The 18,353-nt window shown below is 38.4% G+C and overlaps 4 protein-coding genes and 1 pseudogene across 5 annotated transcripts; 3 read left to right on the top strand and 2 right to left on the bottom strand.

Moving 5' to 3' along the window:
* The first annotated feature begins 2,660 nt into the window (after positions 1–2,660).
* Positions 2,661–3,728, top strand: LOC147273843 (Plant invertase/pectin methylesterase inhibitor superfamily protein). Its single transcript, XM_086257370.1, has one exon. It carries the CDS (start codon positions 2,776–2,778, stop codon positions 3,388–3,390), a length of 615 nt encoding a protein of 204 aa, XP_086113496.1. The 5' UTR covers positions 2,661–2,775; the 3' UTR covers positions 3,391–3,728.
* Positions 3,729–3,847: 119 nt separating this feature from the next.
* On the bottom strand, positions 3,848–6,444 carry NDC1 (NAD(P)H dehydrogenase C1). 2 transcript variants are annotated; one of them, XM_086257368.1, is made up of 2 exons: positions 6,283–6,444; positions 3,848–5,796 (listed from the first exon to the last, which is right to left on the bottom strand). In XM_086257368.1, exon 2 carries the CDS (start codon positions 5,661–5,663, stop codon positions 4,035–4,037), a length of 1,629 nt encoding a protein of 542 aa, XP_086113494.1. In that variant the 5' UTR covers positions 5,664–5,796; positions 6,283–6,444; the 3' UTR covers positions 3,848–4,034. The 2 variants fall into 2 exon arrangements, with proteins under 2 accessions (XP_086113494.1, XP_086113493.1); XM_086257367.1 differs by having other exon boundaries at positions 3,848–5,673.
* Positions 6,445–7,848: 1,404 nt separating this feature from the next.
* LOC147273841 (elongation factor G-2, chloroplastic pseudogene) lies at positions 7,849–10,048 on the top strand (annotated as a pseudogene).
* Positions 8,141–13,333, top strand: LOC147273840 (elongation factor G-1, chloroplastic). Its single transcript, XM_086256122.1, has 4 exons — positions 8,141–9,266; positions 9,478–10,903; positions 11,664–12,176; positions 12,919–13,333. Exons 2-4 carry the CDS (start codon positions 10,133–10,135, stop codon positions 13,084–13,086), a joined length of 1,452 nt encoding a protein of 483 aa, XP_086112248.1. The 5' UTR covers positions 8,141–9,266; positions 9,478–10,132; the 3' UTR covers positions 13,087–13,333.
* A 225-nt stretch (positions 13,334–13,558) lies between these two features.
* Positions 13,559–17,301, bottom strand: LOC147273839 (hsp70-Hsp90 organizing protein 3-like). Its single transcript, XM_086256121.1, has 7 exons — positions 16,259–17,301; positions 15,047–15,335; positions 14,594–14,679; positions 14,265–14,488; positions 14,076–14,142; positions 13,936–13,995; positions 13,559–13,829 (listed from the first exon to the last, which is right to left on the bottom strand). The coding sequence occupies exons 1-7, from the start codon at positions 17,159–17,161 to the stop codon at positions 13,716–13,718; spliced, it is 1,743 nt and encodes a 580-aa protein (XP_086112247.1). The 5' UTR covers positions 17,162–17,301; the 3' UTR covers positions 13,559–13,715.
* Between the last annotated feature and the right edge of the window lie 1,052 nt (positions 17,302–18,353).

The following is an 18,353-nucleotide window of genomic DNA, read 5'->3' as shown; positions in this document are numbered from 1 at the left end:
TACACAGAATTAGCATACAATTTTCTAGAATTTCTTTATAAAAGCATTTCATGATAGAAATATTCTAGTGCCTTATCACTGCACGACAATCTTCATCAATGTCTTTGTGATAATTAGAGTCTGCCAGGCAGATGATGAGGCACTAGAATTATGTTTATCATTTCATTCATTTACACGATCATAACCCAAATTTATGTTCATTTAGATGAACATTTCACTCATTTAGCTTACTATAAAATCTGATACACAAATTTAGCTTTCTATAAAGTATGTGTTTATAATATTTTTTAGAATCTTCTTGTCAGTTTATTGCCCAATTCTATATAATCTGTTCTTACAATATACATGTGAATCTTATGTAATTAGTTTTACATGATGAGTTTATAAACATATTGTGAGATAAATTTCATGTTCATATTGTGAAAGAGATGTTGTATATAACTAGTACATGCACAAATTCATGGTGCCAATCAGACCATGGGAAAGTTTTTCCGCAATTTGCGGGCTAGATGAACTAAAAATTGGATATGGTTAAAGAAAAGTTTTATTTTCAATGTGATTATTAGTTTATTATTGTCATTTTTTTATTCACGACTTTTGGACTTCCTTTACAGGCAAACGACCAAATCAAGTGTTAGTTGATTTTACACGTCATCAATGCAATGCAATCAAAAAAAAGATGCAGAAATATAAATTATAAAATCTGGGTGCCTTATCTTTTAGAGCCTTTGATGAGATATGGCATCTTATATAAACAAAGAAAATATTCTAAAGCTTATCTTTGAAACACATTCTGGAAGCAGCAAAGATGTTTCTCACTAGATGTGTGCTTGAAATATATGGTATCAAAGTACCAAATTAGGTGTTAATTAAAATTAATTAACTTCAGTAATCAAGCTAGTTAAGAAGAGGGCAAAACAGAAAGTTCCATATACATGGTGGGCAGGCACTTACTAATTACATATATGCATGAATGCTGAATCATTAAGGGGGATGGTGACATTCTCAATCCCCATAAAAGTAATTTGTGGACCATGTGCTGTAAACTTGGGAGTAGACAGACACTATGCCATGGAGGTCACATATGCAATTAATATATGTGTGTTTGTGTGTCCAAAAGGAAAAGAGGTAGCTTCTTATCAGATGTCCTTAATTGGAATAAACAATTTAAAGGTAAAAGGAAGCATGAGAGATCAGTAATGACACCCTTATCTGCCTCACCTTCACTGTTATACTACTTTGTGTTGACTGAATGACTGTTAAATCTTAGTCCTAAATTGATTGGTTGAAATGTCTAATAGTGCCATAGATATTTGCTGAGCAGGCCTCTTCATAAGAATTCTATGATCGTCTATCCTTTGTTCTTTTATATAATCGTTTAAAAGATTTTTAAAAAAGGAGTGTTGATCACTAGTCTCACATTTGAGTTTAAAAATATTTAATAAGGGGATAAATACGACTCATTGAGTTTCTTTACTTAATAGAAATAAATATTCAATACTTGGCTCTATAGTAAGAATCCTAAATCAATAAAACGGTTTTTTAATTATCAAAAGATGAATTTCTAAAAACTGGTTAACTTATTCAAGTAAAAATGTCTGAAATGAGTTCTGTGTATGCTTCTCACCTACAAGTAGAGCTCTAATACCATGTTTAGCTCCAGCAGACCTCAAAACTTAAATTTAGGGAGTTGCCCAAAATGTATATCAAGCTAATTAAAAAGCTTTCTCTGAGGTCTTAGATATATACAGAAACCTACTTGGATAATGTGCATGTCCAATTTTTTTATGGAGAAGCAAATGTAGCAGCTGAACAGTATGAACCGACATCAATGGTAGTGCATATAAAAATCTGCTGGTTCAGATAAAGTCATATGTCGTCAGGCCAAGGATCGATCAAATTCTATCTTTTCTTTAAGGTTTGGTGGTGCTAAAAGGGTAAACTGAAAAGAAAAAGCAGCATCATGGCCAAAAAAGAAAAGAAAAGAAAAAACAGCATGTGTCACATTAGGATAGACCAATGTAGCAGGCTCCTTTTCCTTTTCCTACGAGGCTCCAAATTAAGGTCAATACCACATGAAAAAGATGTTACATGGTGTCTCATTTCAGCAGTATCAGAATTCTTGCAACTATAAAATTTTCAGGTGGTGTCCAATTTATACCCAATTGGCCAATTCATTCTGATCTCTATCATCTCTTGCTTGTCACATGGAATTTTTAAGCACCGTAGACAAGTGGATAACAAGAAATGTAACTTGCATATTCAAGTGTAATCAAGAGCATGAATTATTCTCATTAATAATGACAATAAACACATGTGCCCCATTTTTTTTGTATCCAAGTTAAGGGAAACACAACACAACCCATCAATCAATTTAAGTCTTATATCCAACAGAGATGGAAGAGAAAGCATGTTGGGCAATTGGTATGGGTCGCATTCAAGCCTCAACTGCTACCGTGCACGATTCTATTATGCTAAAATTTATTTGTCTTATTTCACTTACTGTTGCTATTTAATAATGATTTTTATGTTTGGTCTCAGAATTTAATCTATTTTTCCAAACATGGAGGCTCACTTAGAGGACTAAGTTAATTAATGATTGAGTTATGGCTGAGAACAAATGGGAATATATTCTGAACTAGATGGCTGAGAAAATTTCAAAATAATCCATTAAATATCTGAAGCTTTTCGTCCCAATTAGTGGGAACCCACAAGCTTTAGCTTTCTCTATATATTTAGGGGACCCTTTTCCTCTACAAATCCAACCTCTGAGAGATGGAAGGTTATCTTATGCCTGCACTCTTGGCTCTGCTCATTCTCCAATTACTTAACCACATAAGCCACTGCACTGCAGCCACTACAACATTTTCTAACAAAACAAACACTGAGTACATAAGAACATCATGCAGTGTCACAATCTATCCAAGATTGTGCTACAACTCCCTCTCAATCTATGCAGGCAAAATCAAGACCAACCCAAAAGTTCTAGCTGATACCGCCCTCAATGTGACCCTTGCAGCCACCCAAGAAACCTATGTGACAATGAAGAGGTTGTCGAAAATCCATGGCTTGAAGCCCCGAGAGACTGCAGCAATGCTTGACTGTGTGGAGGAGGTTGGTGATGCTGTTGATGAGCTCAAAAAGTCCATAGATGAATTGGGTCATGTGGGTAGAGGCTCAAACTTTGAGCTTCAAATGAGTGATATTCAAACATGGGTTAGTGCTGCATTAACTGATGAGGACACCTGCATGGATGGATTTGATGAGCAACATATGAAGGGCAATGTGGAGACTATTGTCCGCAGGAACATAGTGAAAGTGGCGCATCTGACAAGCAATGCCTTGGCACTCATCAACAGCTATGCCTCAGCTAAAGCTGCCTTGCCTTAGATTCTGTATGGTTCTTGGGAAAGGTACAAGGGAAATTGCCTGTCCATGTAAAAACCTTAGGGAAAACAAAGTCATTTGATATAAAAACTGCTAGAATTGTGAGATGCTTACATGTGTGTCAGTGAGTGTTATCCTAAAGGAGATGGCTCCCTTGGGAAGTTGTAAAATATATATACTACACATAGATGAATATCAAGCTGTAATTATTTTGTGGGTCAATTTTTTATTTATTTATATCAAATGGAAAATTATAAACGAAAACCCTGGACCAAAGAACATCAAAGAAAAGCTTACTTTGAGGGTCAGTTGAGACCATAATTGGATGATATGACGCATGGATATATGGATTTTGCGTGCAAATAAGAAGAAACAATGACATTTGCATGTCAATAAATGGAGATAAACCCATCTAATATTGACTTGGCATTTCTACATATGATGAGAATGAACATAGATAGAATATTGAACTCTTGTGAAATGTGAACATTCCAGAACTAACCATAGTGAACATCTTTGATTGAGAATATAGACATTTTCTTTTTCTTCTGTTCTTTAATAAAACGCATAAATTGCAATAGTTATATTACCAGCAATCAGATCCTTTACAACCATTCAGCCATGGTTTATAATGGACGAATAATGGTCTATGAGTTTGAGAGAACCTTAGTCAGGGTGCTTTGTACAGATGCAACAGAATCTATAGCAGACTTTGTGAGCCAGCTGATTCCTACTTTAAGCCTATGCTCATCAGTTGGTAATCTGATCAAGTACGCTAATTTCCTTGCAGTATGGCCAATAGGACCTTCTAAAGTTAGCCCCTCAATGAAACTTGGGGAAATAGCAGCATCATTTCTCCCCAGAGTTATCATCTCGCCTAAATTCTGAAACCTAAATGGCAAAAGAGGACGGCCATTGATTGCAGCCCACAAATTCCAACCAGCAAAGTCCGCTTGCTGAAAAGCAACCTGTGCAGTAGCAGGAAGAAGCCTTCCATTTGATTCTCTTAAGGCACAAGAATCACCAACTGCAAATATGCGTGGGTGGCCATTGACACGAAGAGTTTCATCTGTTTCTACTTGTCCCCTGGAATTTAAGGGAAGCTCATGGGGCTTGTCATCAGGTTCCAATTTAGGCAGAAGAGATTTAGACCCGACAGTCCATAATATAAGATCTGCTTCCACAGTTTGACTTTGTAATCCCCTTTCAGCAGGTTGAAGTTCCAAGATATATCTCTGAAAATCATGTTCCGCACCAAGACCTTGAACTCCTATGCTCTCTGTTGGCTTTTCAGAAGCTTCCATATCAACAACTCTACGAATACAGCGGACAACGTAACCCAACAGAAGTTGAACTTTCCTGGATGAGAGAACTTTAGTTGCAGCTTCCCTGTTGCCAGGCGGGGCAGTTGGGCAGATTGTGGTTTGCACATTAATTGCTTGTACTACACCTCTATCTTGCAGTCTCTCTGATACTGTGGCAGCTAACTCAACTCCCGAGTAACCACAACCAACGACAGCCACACGAATCAGAGATTTCTTACGGAAGTTCCTCCTCTCCAATTTTCTTAACCTAAGATCAACCTTACGAGCATCCTCTAGGGTGGAGAATGGCAATGCGAACTCTGTTGCTCCTGGTACAACATCAAGCTTAGCTTCAGCTCCCAAAGCAAGAACCAGCCAGTCATATTCAACAAGGAGGCCACTTTCAAGAAGCACAGTTCCTCCACGACTTGATTGTATGGGTCCATTCATTTCCAATTTATCAGAAGGATATAAGAATTTGGCCTTGTCTTGATAAAACAGCACACTTGTATTTGCCAGCAAATCTGAGAAACGAGGAGCTATCTCCCATGCATCTACTTCTCCAGACAGAATCTCATACAGCATTGGCTTAAAAACAAAGTGTTCAGACTGGTCGACAAGGAGCACCTGAGGTTTCTTGCCATCAGGCCACACCAATGATTCTAGTCTTAACGCAGTATATAGACCTCCAAACCCACCACCTAGTATACACACCCTTGGTTTCTTCTTATCTGGCCAAGGATAAAATTGAGGTGCAGTTTCAGCTTCAGATATCTCCGCAACACCTCCATTCCTCCTGGCTGCACTGGAAGCAACAATGAACCGAAATCCTTTCTTTTTAGAACCTGCAAATAATGATTCCTTGGTCCCGTATCTTTTCGAGAAACTGGGAAATAGCCTAGCCCTGTGATTTACCCCACAATTGGACGGTAGAAGAGCTGCTGAAGCAGCTAATGCAATTGATGACATCATGATAGTTTATCTGTAATAAATCAAAAAGAGAGGAGCCAGCTGAACTTCCCATTTTCTATCTCCATAATTTTACAATAGAGATATCCGTTGATATCACTATGTCAAAACCACATAGATATTAACATGAATTACTCTGGAAAGAAAAGAAAATAATATAAGTTGCCAAACTAGAAGTGAAAAAGAGCACATGTTAATCACTGAAATCAACCCTAAACCTATGATATTCATACATCAACCAAATGCACCAAAATAACCTCACTAAATACATATTACTAATATGCTATTAGAATGAAAACTGCAATACATAAGCAGATAACTAAACCAAATCATTATCAGAAAATAGAAAATGCAGCCTATAGCAGATTAGTAAGAAAACAACAACACTGGCACATAGTCCACCATTATAAGAAAATAGAAAATGCACCATAATAGCATATTATCAATCCTCTAATAGCAATAAAGCAGCCCCAAAATAAGTGACTACAAGACCAAATGTAATATCACCAAAATTCTATTTATGGCTGCAAAAGAATAAACGGAACCAAGCAACCAAACTCAACACAGCAAACAAGAAAACTAAAAAACAAGTTTACAAGAAAAAAAGGAGATTAATAAATACCTTTTCTGGGTAATGGGGTTAAGTCATCACAGCAAAAAACGAAGCAACTGAACAAGAACCCAACAAGAATTGAAGAAGAAGAAGATAGAAGGGAAGAGAGTGGGTTGCTGAGGCTACGAAGAAAGGGGACAGGGGAAGAGGAGGGTGGGTTGATGGGTTGGGCTTAGATGGGTATGGGCTTCTGGAAGACATGAATGTGATGAAGACGTGTACTGCTCCAAGCTTCCAGTTTGCATGGGCCCATGATATAAATTGTAAGCTACGTGGCAGCTTCACAGCCGTTTTCATTCTTCAAGGCTAGAAATTTTGGGAAAAATTATAGTTTCTCTTCTCGTGCACTGTGCAGAAAATAATGCAATATTATAATTTTATTTGAGTTATTTACACTTACATTCCTGAGGTTTATCATCTTTTCACATATACTCCCCCTAAGATTTTAAAAGTAAAAACCCCCACCTTTTTTGAAATATCATAGACAGTTCTTGTAGGTTGAGCACATTTTTCAAGGAAATATAGAATAGCAGGAACATTTAAATAAATTTGATTCTTTATGGGATCATAAAAACCCACGATGATTGTCTGATAATGAGCAAAAAATATTCAATTACACATACACCTCCTGAGGTTTTAAAACTGTTGCATATAATCCCTTATAGTGAGACAAAAATGATGAGAAGATATGCAAAAAGATATGCTAAGGAGTGAAATGACCTAATAAGATTACTCAAGGTGTAAGGTTCAACCTCAATACAAATATTTTTTTCTTTGTTAATTTATTATTTTCTCTTATAAGGGGTTATATGTAACAATTTTGAAACATCAGGGGTGTATGTGTAATTTTTTAAACCCCAGAATGTGTATATGAAAAAACGATAAATCTCAAAGTGTGTAAGTATAAATAACTCAATTTTATTCTTTGTAATTTGGAACATTTATTTTCACTTTGGTTTTTATGTTTTAATTTTGTCAATCTAATTCATGTATTTTAAAAATTTTCAAATCAAGGTATCTTGGTAACAGCAGCACATAAATAAATAAGTTCAAAGTGAAAAATAGTCTAAAGTACAGGTTTCTAAATAAAAAATAATCTAAACTATAAGAACCAAGATAAAAATAACTCAAACTACAAAAACTAAAATCATAACTTAGCTTTAATTAAAAAAAAAATAAGAAAAGAAAAATACCCCTAATGGTCATTATGTCCACCAATTTTAACATTGCAAAGTCTGAAATGGGATTTTTCAACATCTACCGTCTATGTTTAAAAATTGATAAAAATTAAAATGTAAAAGCTTTACTAAATAAGTAATGATCAACTAAATATTTGTCTAATAATATTTTTCTAAGAAGTTGGGAAGTTGGAACCCTCTTCTCCACCAGATAAAACTGTATGTGCTTTTCTTTTCCATATTTATGAAGCAACATCTCACAAGTCACAAGCACCACTTGGTTTCTCGTTATCCCCAAAACTCCACGCCACCACAATCCATAACGGGTCATATCAGATAGAGCGCCAAAACCCCCCACGAACTCTGACTCTCTCTCCCACACACACAGCTAACAAAAATGGCTACAGAGTCAGTGAGAGTGTACAGTTTCAGCTTCAATGGGCCTCAAAGACGGCCAACCATCCTTCTCTCTCCAGCTCGCTTTCTGGGTCTTCGTCCTCTACCTTCTTCTTCTCTCACCTCATCTTCGCTTTCCTACTTCTTTGGGAATGTGCGTCTCAGCTCAAACTCTTCAAAGCTCTCAAACTTACGCCAACAGAGCCGAAGAAATCTCTCTGTTTTCGCTATGGCTGCTGATGGTCATTTTCTCTTTCTATTCTTTATCTCGCTATGGTTTAACTGCTACTTTCTTGTTGAATTTTTGTTCTTTGAAGTTTTTTCTGGATACCCATTTGCTCAAATTGTTGAATTTGGATTGTTCTGTGAGTTTGATGGGCAATTAGTCTCTTGCATGAAATATGTTCATTTTGGTTTGGTTCTTATTTAAAGTTAATCAAACTGAATATTTATAACACAAATAATGGTACTTTTAACTATAATAATTAAACCTACCTTTTTGTTTAGGATTTTGGTATTCTAATATGAGTTTTTGATAAGATATCGTTTCTGTAGTCCATAGTTATCTACTTCACCAAACATTCACTGTCAATTTGCAACCTGGGTAGAAGTAGCTTAGCTTACTGTATTCCTAATATGCTCTAAACTTGTAATTTAGTTTAGGTTTATTGAAGGAAGATAATTGAATGTCCTATGGATATGAGATTGGCTTCCATTTGTTGGGTGTAGTTCAAGTGTTGACTTCGAGGACTTCGATGGTGTCACCTACATAAATCAGTGCACAAGATAATTGGCAGGAATAAATAAACAAACAGAAACACAAAAAGAAAATCTCTACAGACATATATGTTGTGTGTGTATACGGTCAGCTTCTCTGACAAAATCCCGCAATGTAATGTCCCATTTTTAATGCCTTTGGGTCACTGGCAGTTGCTATGGCATATCGAATGTGGTATTCTTTGTTGGTACCCCTCTATACAGGCATAGACTGCCAGGAGGCAGCCCTCTAACGCGCGTTGCTCAAGTTTTTGTGGCTGCCTATAGAAAGAGCTTTGGCTGAGATTGAAGGAGCTTTGGAAGCACTAGTGAAGCTGATCAAAGAACCCATTTGCCCAACTTCACAAAAGCCCCTTTGGTGATCATGTGCCACATGGTTTCGTCCTCAAAATCAAAAGAGACAATCAAAGAGAGATTTGTGAAATTGGGTTTGGCTCCCCATAATCTTGTTGTGTGTATCGAAACAGTTGCAGTCTTATACTCTGCATGAAGGACAGAGCCAACAGGCCTTCTTTGTCAAAGTAGGGGTATGCTAAAGCTGTTTTTGCACTGATTAATGATAGGAATTCGAAATTCTCAACAATTCTAAGAGTTAGCCTCTATATGGTCCTTTACCTCTTTTGATGCTAGGGAACACAATTGGTAATGCCTTTCTATCTTTCCAAGTTATAACCGAATGGTGTGCCTTAATAATATATATTTTAGGAGATTCTTTAACTGACTTTATAATTTTACCTGGAAATTCTCTATGCTTCTGTGTTTTTCAGTTTACTATTAATATTTGTACCAATATTAGCTTAACAACTAGCATAGCAGAGTTGGATTCATTTTATTTCATTGTTCTTTATGCCAGATGGAAAGCGTACAGTACCGTTAGAGGATCGTTAGAGGATTATCGCAACATTGGAATTATGGCTCACATAGATGCGGGGAAGACTACTACAACGGAACGAATTTTGTATTATACCGGACAAAACTATAAAATCGGGGAGGTACACGAAGGAACAGCAACTATGGACTGGATGGAGCAGGAACAGGAAAGAGGCATTACCATAACTTCTGCTGCAACTACAACATTTTGGGACAAACACAGGATTAACATTATTGATACTCCGGGCCATGTTGACTTCACTCTTGAAGTGGAAAGGGCTCTCAGGGTACTGGATGGCGCTATATGTTTGTTTGACAGTGTTGCTGGTGTGGAACCTCAATCTGAAACTGTGTGGAGACAAGCTGATAAATATGGGGTGCCCAGGATTTGCTTTGTCAATAAAATGGATTGTCTTGGCGCAAACTTTTTCCGAACAAGAGACATGATAGTGACAAATTTGGGTGCCAAACCACTTGTTATTCAAATTCCAGTTGGTGCAGAAGATAATTTTAAAGGAGTTATTGATCTTGTGAGGATGAAAGCTATACTTTGAACTGGAGAAGAGTTGGGTGCAAAATTTGTGTATGAGGATATTCCATCTGATCTTCAGGAGCTGGCTCAACAATACAGGGCGGAGATGATAGAAAACATAGTTGAGTTAGATGATGAAGCTATGGAGGGCTATCTAGAAGGAGTTGAACCGGATGAGGATACAATTAAGAAATTAATTAGGAAGGGAACCATCTCAAATAGTTTTGTGCCAGTATTATGTGGCTCAGCTTTTAAGAATAAGGGTGTTCAACCATTGCTTGATGCTGTCATGGATTATTTGCCTTCACCACTTGACGTGCCACCAATGAAGGGGACTGATGCAGATAACCCAGAAGTGATAGTTGAAAGGGCTGCAAGTGATGACGAACCATTTGCTGGGCTAGCATTTAAGATCATGAGCGACCCATTTGTGGGATCCCTTACATTTGTGAGAATCTATGCAGGAAAGCTAACTGCTGGGTCATATGTACTGAATGCAAACAAGGGGAAAAAGGAGAGGATTGGTAGACTTCTAGAAATGCATGCAAACAGTAGGGAGGATGTTAAGGTAGCTTTAGCTGGTGATATTGTTGCACTTGCAGGTCTAAAAGATACCGTTACAGGTGAAACATTGAGTGACCCTGAGCATCCTATTGTGCTTGAACGAATGGACTTCCCTGATCCTGTGATTAAGGTGGCAATTGAACCCAAAACTAAAGCTGATGTTGATAAGATGGGAGCTGGTTTGGTTAAGCTGGCTCAGGAAGATCCTTCTTTCCACTTCTCACGGGATGAAGAGATCAATCAGACAGTGATTGAAGGAATGGGAGAATTGCATCTTGAGATTATTGTTGATCGGCTCAAGAGGGAATTCAAGGTCTATATCTGCTACTCTTTGTTTCTGATTGTCAATTTTGTATCTGATCTTTTACCTTCCAGCATAAAAGATGTTAGAAATGCTATTTTTATTGGCGCTCTATACCTCTCATGTTGTCATCTTCTGGATTATTACTCTCAACAATGCTCATGCATGTATCTTATATATATATATACATATATGTCCATATAAAGATAGTATTCACCTACATACAGATTCGAGCATTTATCCACCATTTTGAGTTGTGAAACCAGGTTGCACATAGAAGTGATTCTCTCCTGCTACACCATCTAACATATTATATTATCTAATTGGCAATTAAGGTCATTGATAAGGTGAAATCATGTATATTCATGCAGTGCCATTTTCCTGGTCAACAATATATATATATATATATATAGAGAGAGAGAGAGAGAGAGAGAGAGAGAGAGAGAGAGAGAGAGAGAGTTAAGTTACTCTTGAGTGGTTAATCACTATGGCTGGATCATCAAAGAGTAACTTTTTCTGCTAAAATTTTCTTCTGTTTTCAGACTGATTGATAGTTTTATTATTATCATTTCTAGATTTCACTTGAAATTTGTTAAGTGTATAGTTTCTTGAGAATTTTCAAAGAGTCAAATGCTTGGATGTATTGTTGATTTGAATTTTCATAACTGGGAATTTGTTAATTGTATAGTTTCTTGAGAATTTTCAAAGAATCAAATGCTTGGATGTACTGTTGATTTGAATCTTCATAACTGGGGATGCTTGATCTTTGCAGGTGGAAGCAAATGTTGGAGCACCCCAAGTAAACTACCGGGAAAGCATCTCCAAGGTCTCAGAAGTGAAGTATGTGTACAAGAAACAATCTGGCGGACAAGGTCAGTTTGCTGATATCACTGTACGGTTTGAACCCATGGAGCCTGGTAATGGATACGAGTTCAAGAGTGAAATCAAGGGAGGTGCGGTGCCAAGAGAATACATCCCCGGGGTGATGAAAGGGTTAGAGGAGTGTATGAGTAATGGTGTGCTTGCAGGATTTCCTGTCGTCGATGTCCGTGCTGTACTAGTAGATGGTTCTTACCATGATGTTGACTCAAGTGTCTTGGCATTCCAGTTGGCAGCCAGAGGTGCTTTCCGGGAGGGGATAAAGAAAGCTGCCCCAAAAATGCTTGAGCCAATAATGAAAGTTGAAGTTGTTACACCTGAAGAACATCTGGGAGATGTCATTGGTGATCTTAACTCGAGGAGAGGTCAGATCAACAGCTTTAGCGACAAACCTGGTGGTCTCAAGGTATGTCCACAGAATCATGATAGAATAGAGAGCTATTATTTGCCTATATGCAGTTACATCTGAATCGCAAGAGACCATGTTACAATGATGATAAGCATGTACATTCCTCCTTAGGATTACTGAGTGATGCTGAAAACCTGTTAATAACAATAGATAAAACTCGGTTCAATACTTAAAAGGCTTATTCACACCATTGTCCCCTGTGAGATACACTTTTTTTCACTTTACCCCCTGAAACTTAAATCTTCTCAGTTTGTCACCTGAACTTCACACACTTGTTGCAAAAGACCCTATGCCGACAACTCTGTCAATTTTTCCGTTAAAATAGCTGACGTGGCACCTATATGGCATGAGTGAGACCCTTTTTTAGTTATGTAAAATCTATGTGAACAAAAAAAAAAAAAAAACAATTTTTAAACTAAAAAATAATAAGATCCATGTCAATTTTTTATAATTTTTTTTGTCCACATGGATCTTACATAACTAGAAAAGGGTCTCACCCATGCCATATAGGTGTCACGTTAGCTATTTTAACGGAAAAATTGACAGAATTGACGGCATAGGATCTTTTGCAACAACTGTGTGAAGTTCAGGTGGCAAACTGAGAGGATTTAAGTTTCAGAGGGCAAAGTGAAAAAAAGTGTATCTCACATGGGGCAATGGTGTGAATAAGCCATACTTAAATGACTGTTCCAATGTTTCTGCTTTTTGGGTCTAATGGTGTTGTGTTGGATTAATGCAGGTGGTTGATGCACTGGTTCCTCTTGCTGAGATGTTCCAATATGTTAGTACACTCCGGGGCATGACAAAAGGTCGTGCATCCTACACCATGCAATTAGCTAGGTTTGATGTTGTTCCTCAGCACGTTCAGAACCAGCTTGCTGCTAAGGAGGAAGAAGTTGCTGCTTGATTTTGTTTTCCTCTATGATGAGTAAGCATCATAATTAATAATTCTTTCCAGTTTAGTATTCATGGTACAAGCAAATGAGGGTTCTTTTTTTTTCCCCTTATGTACCCAAAAAGATAATTCAATTGAAGAATTATAGTAATTTTCCTCTAAAAAGGACAAAACCGACCGTAATTTACTCTCTGAAGTGAGAACCTTCCTAGAAAAATCCTTCGGATGGTGCCTCTCGCAATCTCAAGTCTCATCCACAGAAACAAAAACCATCTTACTTAAACTGTAGTAATCGTGCTAATCACATTCAACCTTTTGGCCAAACAAGGCATCATCTCACGTCTCCTTCATAATATCATGTAATCACTTCTATTTAGGTATTGCATTGTATACCAGAATTTCCCACATCCTCCCCGAATTCCATCCATAAAATTATGATTGAATGTGCTCACAGTGCTGTGCATGCATGGAGAGAGAGAGAGGCTCATTAAAAACGTCCACACTAATATCAAAGCAATACATCATCTCAAAATTTTCCAAACTGGGAAGTACTGGACTAATGACTCAAATGGACATTGGAGATTACAATTTGATTCAGCAAAAACTTCTTGTTTATGCGATTGAATCTTCCCTTTAGTCGTTCACTTAATCTGGACAATTCCCGCACTGACCAGCTTCTGGATCTTGTTCATCACCATTGGGTTCTTCGAGTGTTCCTGAGCTGCCTTGGGATTTTCCTGGAAATCAATCAACACCTGCCCACATCCCCCCAAAAACCTTTGAGCCCTCTCATACAACACATAAAAATAAAACTGAAATAGCAAGTTACCCTCAACAACAAAAGTTCTAAATTATGCTCACCTGTCTCATGACAGGATCTGAGAGGATATTCTGGATTTCTGGGTCCTGCATCCCTTTAGCCTGCAAGAAACAACAACCAAGTCAATACCACATGCCAATTTCAAGACATCATTCTTAAAAGAATGTTCAAAAAGTCACACCTGTCTCTCCTTCAATTCATCGGGACTCAGATCCCCACGGCTAGCTTTGTTAATTTGCTGTACACATCTGCAATACATTTCGAGTGGTAATAAATTAAGCTTTCAACTATTAGGCATGTTTTCACAGGGGCACACGCCTAAACCCTAAATAATTTGCTGTACACAACAAACTCTATTTATGTAACCCACCTTCGCACACCATCAAGCAATTCCTGGTTGTTAGGATCATGTTTCAACCCTTCCTGATATGTTTCCATAGCTTTTTCATATTCTCTCATGAAAAACTGGACAGCACCTTTCCTGGTATAACCCTTTGAAAAGGTTGGATCAAGTTCAATGCACTTCTCTGCATCCTTCAATCCCTCAGGCATAGCTCCCAGTTTTGTATAGCAAGCAGCTCTATTACTATATGCCTGTAAAACAGTGCCCATTTGGGAAGTTCCACCACACATCAGATAATATTAAAAGCATTTGGAATTTTGGGCAATCAACTATAAGGACATTGGAGGTATTCTCACCCTCGGATCATTTGGGTTCCTTCTCAGAGATTCTGTGTAATGCCTAATGGCTTCTGGGTACTTTTGCTGCTTGAAATATTCATTGCCTGCACATCATTGGCCCCAATGATTAAGCAATCAAGCAATACAGAAGGGAAAGAATTAAAATATGCGTCAGGCAAACACTCAATTCAGGCAGAACCAACACCTTCCCCACAACTTTTTAATCAGACAGAAGTACAACCCCACTTTCACATGGACACAAATAAAGTGCTTGCAAGTATTAAATTTGAAAAACATAAGTAGCAGCATGGTGTATCGGAGCCCTTGGTTCCACCAAAATCGAACTGAGGCAACTCATGCATAGAGATATGAGAGAGAGGGAGAGAGCGTGCATAACAACATGCACAAAGCAGGCATCATAAGAGTTTCAATGTTTTTGAAGGTAAGAGCACATGAATAAAATATGCTTACCTTTCTCACGCTCCTCATCAGCTAACTTTGGATCAAAATACTCTTGTTGCACTAGTTCCTTCTTCGCTTTCTCAGCATCATTCAATTTCTTCAAAGTATCTGGGTTGCGATGCTCTGTGAGAGCTTTCTGGAACATCTCAATTGCAGGGTCAAAGTCCTTTGAGCATTTTGCTAACTTCACCAAGGCATTTCCTTTCCTAGTTAAAGCTTTTGCTATCATCTTAAAGTCTGCCCTTAGCTCTCTTCCCCTTTCCACAGCCTTGTCACAGTCTTTAATACAGTCCTCATACTGATAAATAATAATGACACTTGGATCAAAAACCCATAAAAAGCTAACAAATACCAAGATTGCCAAGCAGATAGCTTTCAACAATATTACTTCCATCTTTACCACTAGGAAAAGCAAAGATATGCCCATGGTATAACCACATGAAGATTAAAGAGTAAAGACAAAACACCAAAATATGGATTCATAGAAAAAAATAATACCAATACCAAATAAAGGAGCATACATGAAGCCAAGAGAAGTTTCAGGATACTCTACTTTGTTGCACAAAGTTACACAAGGATACTAGTTGTTACAACACGAAATATAAGCTGAAACCCACCCTCAAAGAATTACCTCGACTCCTACAGCATATAGGCACTTAAGAAACAACAACTCCTTATAACATATTCAAGAAAGGTCCCAAAAATTGGAGGGTTGGCTAAAGTAACTTATTTGTTTATCTATTTTTGGGCACTAAGCAGTAGAAATGTAGAAGAATGAGCAGGGAAATAAAGATGAAACCCTAAACCCTGAAAGAATTATTCTTTGACTTCTACAGGGATCTAGGCACTTAATACACCGCAAATCATCATTCCATATTCAAGAAAGATCCCCAAAACTAAAATGTTTGTGTGTTCTAAATTAACAACAAGCCAGTCTCTGATCAGCCTCTACCTCACACCAAACCCCTCTTTTATTTGGGTTCTAAATTGAGCATGTTCATTCTATCACAATAAAAGATTTACTGCATTAGCAACTTAATCTAAACCCACTAAGATTATCAAGAACACAGCCCAAAGAAAACTTTAGACTGACAATTATGCTAATACTAAGAGCTTAAAGCCAATTGTACCAGCATTAACAAAGCACAATCATTTGCACTAATTTGGGAATGCAAACACCAAGCAATTCAAACCAAACAACAAAGACAAAGCATTGCATACCTGACCCATTTCCAAATAAGTTGCCGCGCGATTCATAATGTATGAAATGTCCTCATCATCCAACTCCATGGCCTTCGTATAGTGCTGAATCGCAGTGTCAAAGTCCTTTTTCTTGTAAGCCACATTGCCAGCCTCCTTCTCCTTTATGGCCTCGACCTTCCTCTTCTTCGCCTCGCTCTCCTCCTCGTTCACCTCCATCGGCTCAGGCTCGGGCTCTGGCTCCGCCCTCTTCTCCTCCTTCTGCTGCGGCGGCTCGGCCTCCGCGGCCCGTTTCCGCTCCGGCGGGGACTCCGGCATATCCACGTCATCCGAAGCATTCCCCCGGAGTTTCACGTTGAGCAAAACCCCCAAGGCCTGCATAACCCTCTGGTCTTTCAGAAAGACATTGAGATTATTAGGGTTTTTCTGAATCTCCTGCATCATCTTCACGAAATCGGGCTGCTGAAGAAACGCCCGGGTACTCGGGTCGGCCGTGAGCTTGGCCCACATCTCGGGACCCGAGAACGCATCCCCGAAGGGGTTAGGAGGCGGCGGCGCGGCGCGTGAGCGAGACGCGGAGGATTGGGCGTCGGCCAAGCCGGATTTAAGGGCGTCGTTGTTGGGGTCGATTTCGAGGCCCTTTTTGTAGGCGGAAACGGCGTCGTCGTGGTGGCCCAAGCCGAGGTGAGCCGCGCCGAGGCGGCTGTAGCCTTTGGACCAATCGGGCTTGAGCTCGACGGTCTTTTTGGCGTCGGCTAGGGCTTCGGAGTATTTGCTTAAAGAGGCGTAGGCGGCGGATCGGTTGGAGTAGAGGACATGGTTGGTTGGAGCGAGGTTGATGGCCTCCGTGAAGTGGGTGATGGCGCCGTTAAAGTCGCCGGCGGAGAAGGCGGCGTTGCCCTTTGCTTTGGCTTCGTCGGCCATGAGTGAGAGAGTGAGTAGTCGCAAAAATGGTGGATAGAGAGAGAGAGAGAGAGAGAGTAGGGATTGCGAGTGTGGAGGAGGAGGAGGTGGTTTTATTATATAAGAGAAAAATAATGGTTTTTTGGGGACGAGACGAGAGAGTTCTAGCGATTGTGGGGTTTGGAGGTTCTGGAACCTTCTGCTATTGTGTGTTGGTCTATTGACCCTACTCACCTATTGGACTATTGGAGGAAGCTCAAATATTATTATTCCTTTCTTCCAAGAAGTCTTCGTTTGGATGCAATTATGGTGAAATTAGCAAAAACTAATTTCGGTGCTCTTTTTGTTTTTTCATGAAAATTGAAAATATATGAATTTTTATTTACATTCATTTAGTTTAGTACCAAATCACATATTTTTTTCATTATAAAATCAAAGTTTTATGTCATTTTAGATTAGTACTTTTAAGTACTAATCGAACGACAACGACGACGACAAAGATATTCATTTGAGGCTAAATATCTCATCAAGTGTTTGAATGCCCATCATACTAGTTTGGGTCGCTCTAATGCTAGTTTAGGTCGTTCTAAATTCTTTTTTCTTTTATTAAACTGGTACTACGTAAAAATTGAACAAATTGTGACTGTGTGATACTCACAACTTAATTCTTTATTATTTGTTAATATTTGAGAGCAAAATGAGCTAAGTCAGGACTGACATGGCCTATTTGGGTGATAAGCGATCTTATTCGTCCATTTAGCATCTAGCAGGTCACCACATCATCACTTAACGAGGCAATGTACGAAGGACCTAATGGAGGTTTCCTAAAGCCAAGACCCATAAGTTGATGAAGCTTAACATAAGATATTAACTTGCAAATATACTAAAGTTAAAGTACTAAAATGCAGTTTGACTATTTTTTTTAATATATAATAACTTTGTGATTGACATTTGTCATCAATCCGAGGACAATGTTAAATTGTTGTCTAATTTCCCCTTTCCTCATTGGAGAGCATAAATCTAACTAGAAAAGAACTTACCTATCCCTGTGATAGGGATAGGTGGTATGATAGAGAGAGAGAAAAAAAAAATGAAGGAGAGAAAGAGAGTGGGAGAAAGAGAGAGCAATGAGAGAGGGGGGATGTCAAGTGGTATCTCAGGGGAGATAGGTAAGTTATTTTCATCTAACTAATTGATATGAAGGCGAAAAGAT

This window comes from Dryas octopetala, chromosome 9 (genome assembly GCF_963921425.1).
Source record: "Dryas octopetala chromosome 9, drDryOcto1.1, whole genome shotgun sequence".
In the NCBI taxonomy this organism is placed as follows: Eukaryota; Viridiplantae; Streptophyta; class Magnoliopsida; order Rosales; family Rosaceae; genus Dryas; species Dryas octopetala.
This window is presented reverse-complemented; position numbering and strand designations above follow the sequence as displayed.